The sequence below is a fragment of the Volvox carteri genome, assembly GCF_000143455.1.
Source record: "Volvox carteri f. nagariensis unplaced genomic scaffold VOLCAscaffold_59, whole genome shotgun sequence".
Taxonomy (NCBI): domain Eukaryota; kingdom Viridiplantae; phylum Chlorophyta; class Chlorophyceae; order Chlamydomonadales; family Volvocaceae; genus Volvox; species Volvox carteri.
Window position 1 is genome coordinate 729,920 of NW_003307602.1, and position 6,943 is coordinate 736,862.

At 54.2% G+C, this 6,943-nt stretch overlaps 1 protein-coding gene across 1 annotated transcript in view; it reads left to right on the forward strand.

Moving 5' to 3' along the window:
• Positions 1–6,212: 6,212 nt before the first annotated feature.
• VOLCADRAFT_66785 (uncharacterized protein) overlaps positions 6,213–6,943 on the forward strand; it is a gene marked incomplete at both ends in the record, with an annotated part of 1,747 nt that continues 1,016 nt past the window's right edge. Inside the window, one exon of the mRNA XM_002956239.1 lies at positions 6,213–6,551. Coding sequence (XP_002956285.1) covers positions 6,213–6,551 — 339 coding nt within the window. The remainder of the gene's footprint in view (positions 6,552–6,943) is intronic.

Consider the following 6,943-nt stretch of genomic DNA (forward strand, 5'->3'; position numbering starts at 1 on the left):
ACCCCCCCCCTCAAAGTCCTTAAGGTGTGCTGTAAACAACACCTGACGAAAACACACATGCCGTACCACCATCGTTCTGTGCACCTAACTGCATGGGCGCCAGTGTCTCTGTGAGCAGGGCGCGGAGCCACTTTGACTGTCCATAAACGTCGTGAGCACGCGAAGGCAAAGTTATATATATGTACACTGTCGGCAGGCATTTGGGGCGACTTATGGCCGAAGTAATGAACCAGTACGGCCAACTGACCAACGATTCCATTTCTTCCAGGCTCAGACCCCCCTTTATTCCCAAAAAAGTAATATATTACCAAAAAAAACACTGGGCTGCCTAACGTTTCCAACCACCCACTCACCGTCTGATGGCGGCCCGACTTGCCCCTGAAGATGGTGGTGGCGGTGGGGCGGGTGGTGATGGTGCGTCCAACAGCGGCCCCAGCAAAGCCAAGTTACCGAGCGCAGGGGAAAAAAAGAGGGAGAGTATCCTCACGAAGGGGACAGAAGACAAAAAATAAAATTAGAAGTAGGACGTTATATTAACTCAAACGCGTACGGTCTTACGAACGAAACTCTATAGACCCGGTGTCCGATTTTTATTAGTTTCAATATTACATAGAAAAGAGGACGGCAGGGGACGGGACGAAGAAGGGACCGCAATTCAACGCGCAAATTAAGAATCAACTGCCAAAGTCCTAAAGCGACGTCGGGAGTGTTGTACGTATGAGCGTTTGTATGTGTGTATGTACGTATGTATGCGTGACGGCAAAGGCCACAAGGTGCAGGGAAAAGTAAAGATGAGCAACCCCGTAGATTACCCCTGGTTGACACTACTGCAATTAGCGGTTTAAGATCCTAGGTGAGATCCCCGAATTGGACGGGAGCGCGAGAATATGGCTAGATGCTGAGATGTTTAGTTGAGGTCATGTTCTTAGGGTACGTACTTGTTACGTTGTAGTCATGTTCTTGTCTTTTTCTCTTTTTTGGCCAACAGGAGGAACAGAGAACCCGCGAGGAACGTGCCCGTGTTGTGTGTTACGTGTGTGTGTGAAGGTTACAGGTATCTGACCGGGCCTGACAGCAGTGCAGTACAGCCAGCTGCTACCAGATTTGGTGCACCTGAATGGCGGGTGGCTCCATCAAGTATGTTTATTCTTATTATTCCTCCCGAGAGCTCCCCTCCACCACCACACACACACACACAAACGATGGTATTACTGTTTTACGGGGAGGCCTGGTGAAATGTGCATTGGCATTGTAGCGATTAGGGAAGGTTTTGTGTTACATGGGGGGGCCCGAAAGACGCGGTGCCTATGGGGAGATGTTCAGAAACATGTACGGCTTACAGTATGGATAAAAGCATTCAATTTCTTAATGCTCTGCTCTGTATTTTTTAATACACTTTCGAATTTGGCCGTAAAGAAACCACCACACCTTGCATGTCACTGTGATTGGGGATGATATTACATCGCCACTGCTGCTGCCGCTACTTCTCCAGCACCAGCTACCAAACATTACGGCGACATCAGCACATCAGCACCAGCGGCATACATGTGTCCTCGAACATTCCCTATACACATTTATACGTGTGGCTGTCCTACAGACCCTTCTACCGCCAGCAAACACCCCGACCTTTCCACCAAAATCTCAACTGCGGTACCGGCGCCGTACAAGGACGACATGTGTCGTGCAATGACGACAGGTGAGTTAGGACGACGACGACAACGATGGAAAAGAAGGGGAAACGGAGTCGCACAGATTGGAGGTGGCCTGCAGCCGCTCGGGGAGGCTGGAGGCTGGGTTGAGTGATGTCAGGAACAGCCGTACCGTGTCCCTTATGTGTTGCAGAGCCGTAGCCAGTCATCGTGTGGCGGCGGAGAAACGTCGGCTCATCCACCACCAGATGAACGTGCGGGAGGAGAGCAGTCCTTGGTTGAGGGCTCGAAGCGGCCACAGGAGCAGCAGCAGTAGCAGCAACCGAGATGTGCTGCCATGAAAAGCATGTAGTACCGTACAACGGAGGAAGAGGAAGAGAGGAAAGATTTATGGAGGAGGGCTTGTCTGCGGACCTCGGACCTGATCTGACAAAAAAGTTCTCCCTGACAAAGATCCGCATTGCATCCACATGTCGACATGTGGTCACGCTGCTAGGCCAGTACGACGTGTAGTGCGACATGTACACTTTTTGAATTTGAGGGAGGAGACAAAAATAGACATCGTGGCATCATCCACGTCCTTTCTTTTTCCTTAACTGATGTCAACTGTCAACTTACCGCCTTAGCGGTCCGCCAGTCGCCTCGGCAACGGCTTCCCTGGACGCAAGCACCGCAACCGCCATTCGATTAGCAGCAGCTTGCTGAAGCTCCTCCTCCGTTTTGAGACATCGGTCCCGGCACACAAGCTTAAACCTGCGCTGTTGGTTGTGTTGGTTGTGTTGGGATGAAAGACTAGAAAGAGTGCATAAGCAAAGTAAACGTGTAGCCATTTGCAAATAGCGATAGGTGATGAGGAAGGTGCTGCAAGGATCGACCCACCGAGTAGTCGGACACTGGTCATCTCTGGCCGTGTGACGGCACCAGCACCGGTACCGGCACTGGTGGAGTGGCACTGTCGGAGCGGTGTCGAGGGCGTGTTGCCCTCCATGCATGATGTGCTGTGCTAGCTAGCCGACATCTCCGTCATTGCCGTGTGTCTTCACTTCCGTGAGCATCTCTGCCACTGCTGCTGCAACGGGCTTCACTTTTCTGTGCTTGGGGTTCAAAATTGTAGGAAGCGTTGTTGAGCAGGGGGCGAGCGTAGTCTTACCTGTTGCCTCTTGCTGCCTCTCCTTCGACCCTGACTGGTTTTGGGACGGCGGAAAGAAGAAGCGGACGACAATGACGTTCATGCATGTCCGGCGGTGTACAGCACGGTGGGTGACTGAGTGGGTGGGTGAGTGGAGCCCACGCGGGGAATGGTGGGTGGGGACATTAATGCGCTTTCGAATGCGACACATCTGTGACCCATGGGTCGGTGCCTGGCGGAGGGAAGCAGCACCCGCCTGGTGGCACAAGTGCGTGCTGGCATACACCCACTCTGCATGCGGTGGATGTACTGCCACTATACATAGCGACGCTCTTGCTGGGCTGACTTGCTGTACTGCTACTGTGGGGGAATGAGGATAAGAGGGACGAAGAGAGTGATGGAGCTGCTGCACTGGCTAGGTTAGGATGGGAGTGCGCCTCGGTCTGCCGCCGATTTCGGTCACCATCTCAGGGGCAGTTGATGGTTCCTTTCGCACGCGTGTGCGAATGCATGAATGTGTCTGTGTGTTGTCGCGTGTGATGTGTGTGCGCGCTGAACAACAAAAACAGGATAAGCTAACCAGCGTAATGCGCGCTATAAATGACGGCCCTGAAGACACGGGCCGTTGAAAAACAGTTAGACTAACAAGTACGCGCTGGGCCTTACGTCCCACTAACCCAGCTTACTTAACGCAGTGAAGGCAGGAGAAATGCTTGGCCGAAATACAACAGTGACCTCCAATACAATTAGCACACAGGGTCCGGGTCTACCTAGACATGGTGACCATTCGGCAAGCCCTGCTTTCTGTGGGGGGCGAGGACGATAGTTCCATTTCGCCAATTGTTGCTGCCCTTTTAGATTTAGGGTTTGACGTAGATGCCGAGGTCGGCGGCGCTTTCCGCCTGTTGAATGCGGAACAAGCAGCAGGCCTCACTGTTCGACAGCAGTTGGCTCTAAAGGCCGCTATCCAAGGTCCGTTGTATGCAATCGCGTACTTAAGCAGGCTCGTATCCTGTAAACCGCCACTGCAGGCACGCACTTGTAGAATTTGCGCATTGGGCAGTTAGGAGTGCCATTGGACGCATAGGGCGTTAGGAGTGTCTCGTCAAGCCCTGCGAGAATTGTCCCTCAATTGTGCTGCGGTGCTTAGGCATTGTGGTTGAGAGTACCGTAGTGCTACTTATAGTTCGTGATCGCTTTGTTCGGGGAGGGGTCAAAAAACTTTCTGAAATTTGTACGTGCTCTTTGAATTTCGGGGAAGGCCGGACCAGATTTTGCGGGCATGATACAAATTTCGGGGCCCCTTCCAACGTTTCGGGGCTTTTCAAACTGCAGCTTCCAGTCAGTCTCCTTCCACCGGGAACCCTTAGGCTCATGGTCTCTCACCATTTTCGCACTTTGGAAACGCCCTAGCAAATTCTGGACCGGTCGTACAGCTCAGAACCAGTGGCAACGACCCAGTGTTCGGGCCGAAACGGAAACCTGCCGAAACGGAAACCTGCCGAAACTAGTTTCGGCGATTCCGGCGAAGAGGTCCTGGTTCTGCGGAAATGCCGAAACTAGTTTCGGCCCCTTTCGGCTAGCGCCGTACGGCGGAACCTAATTTGAATAGTTTCAAAGTGTAGGCGCGTTGTGCAAGGCTGCGAAACTCTGCGAATGTTTAGTTTATCTTATCAATGTCTCAGACAACTTCCGTTGTCAGTGTAGACACAGATTCGGTCAAAAACAAGGGCGGAAGGACCGCTGATCAGACCTTTGGGCTCACTTTGAGAAGAAAAAATATAATGCAAAGTGTAAGAACTGGACTATCATCTGCAAGTACTGCCGGACCGAGTCCAAGCAAGGGCGCCTTCAGGAGATGCGCGTCCATATCGCGCAAAAGTGCGCGGGACCCGTCCCGCCTGAGGTCCGGCACGAGCTGCAGGCATTAGTGACCAAGGGCGCCTGCAGCGCCTCGACTCGCACCTTGACACGCAAGGACTGCCAGACAACACTGAAGCAGCACTTCGACACGGCACGCGTTCCGCCTGACGTCAAGGCGCGCATGCACACCAAGCAGCTTCACGCCTTCGTCGTCTGCGGCATCCCCTTCAATGTCGCAGACAAGCCGATGTTCCTGGACTGGCAGACAGAAGTGCGGCCTGGACTGGTGCCAGCGAGCAAGTGTCCTGTTCTATCGCGCTAAGTTGAGGGTTATCGTTTGGTGCACCTACCACCATACCCCTCCCTCTCCCCCCTGCCCTTACCCCCATTAGGCGCACGGGCGATGCGCTGCGAGCTGCTGGACAAGGAGTACTTGTACATCAAGAGCTTGGTTGAGAAGCGAATCCAGACTGAGGCGGCTGTGACTGCGGTCATCGATGGATGGACTGACCCGCGGGGCCAGTCCATCTACAGTGTGGTCATCACCTTCTCCTCAGATCGGAGCTCAGTACTCTTCGACTCTCGCGAGGTTACGGTGGAGAAGCACACTGCCGATTTCCTGGCACGTAAGCATTAAGTGGTTAGCTAATTGTGGTTAGGTTCTGAACGGATCTTAAGGGGTTTCAGATAATGACGGCAGCCTGTACTTCAACCCACGGCACCACTCCACCTTCCTTACGTGACCTTGATTTATCCCCCGCGCCCCGCCCATACCCGATCCCGCTGTGCTAACCCACAGAGCTCTTCATAGAGTTCATCATGGCCGTCGGCTCAAGCAAGGTGGCGGGCTTGGTCACGGATGACACAGCAGCTGTCCGGAACGCACGGAACCAGGTTGCCCGCACTCCAGGGTTCACACACATCATCCCCGTGCGGTGAGTCTTAGGGCTATGAGTGTTGGTGGCCTTGGTAGATTCGGGTTGCGTTTCAAATGCACAGCCGAGTCGCCTTGGCTGCAACCTTACCGATATCATTGTCATTGTCTAAGGAAGGCAACTGTGACCGTTCCACATGACAGGTGCTTCATGCACGCGTTTTACCTGGCCATGGGTTCCATCGCCGCTCACGATTGGTTCAAGGACATTCTGTCAAAGGCCCAGCGTGTTGTCACCTTCTTTAAGGCTTCGGACCAGACCCTGGCCCTGCTCCGGGCTGCGGCCGCCAAGATGGACGTGACTCGGGGGCTGGAGACGTCCAACAAGACACGGTTCACATCCGTGCACTCGTGCGCTGAGTCTGTCCTGCGCAACGAGCACCCCATTATCGATGTCAACCGCAGCAACCCCACCCTCCTCACGGCCTCCAAAACTGGGCCGGAGGTGAAGGCCATTGTCGAGGACCGGGTGTGGTGGTTCAACCTGGAGACCGTGGTCATGCTCCTTGGTTACTTTGCAAGTGTGATCATGGCGGTGCAGCGGGAGAAGACCACCCTTGGCGACATCACCCGGTACTGGGCGTGGCTGCGGCAGAAGCTGATTGCCATCGCCCCAAAGCTCAGCAACGGTAGGCTCATGAGGGTTGGGGAAAGGGATTGCCCGAGGGTTGGGGAAAGGGATTGCCCGGGGGTTGGGGAAAGGGATTGCCCGGGGGTTGGGGAAAGGGATTGCCCGAGGGTTGGGGAAAGGGATTGCCCGGGGGTTGGGGAAAGGGATTGCCCGGGGGTTGGGGAAAGGGATTGCCCGAGGGTTGGGGAAAGGGATTGCCCGGGGGTTGGGGAAAGGGATTGCCCGAGGGTTGGGGAAAGGGATTGCCCGGGGGTTGGGGAAAGGGATTGCCCGGGGGTTGGGGAGAGGGATTGCCCGGGGGTTGGGGAGAGGGATTGTTGGCCGAATGTTGATAGTTGGACGAATGTTTGTGTTGTATTCCGCTTCTTAAATCTGGGTCCAAACTGATACATTTTCTGTCTAATTTTTCCTTTCTCGCTTGGCGCGGTTACTGGACAAGTTCGCTGGAACTAACTGAATTCCAACTGCCTATTTTGCCGCTTTTCTGTCAGATCTTTATGGCTCCGACCTCTGGGTCAGACGGCGAGCGGGAAGCTGTCATGGATGCCAACAAGTAAACGCCGCCTCAGGCGGAAGTCCATACTTGCAGAAGTATGGGCGGGGGTCGTAGCACAGGCTACGACTGGGACGCTGGTCCCTGGCTCGCGGAGCCCCGTCATCGATTGGAAGCATGGATCAACGGTACGCCATTCCGGACTGGACCGCGCCATTTCGGAATTGGCTGTACGATTCATGGG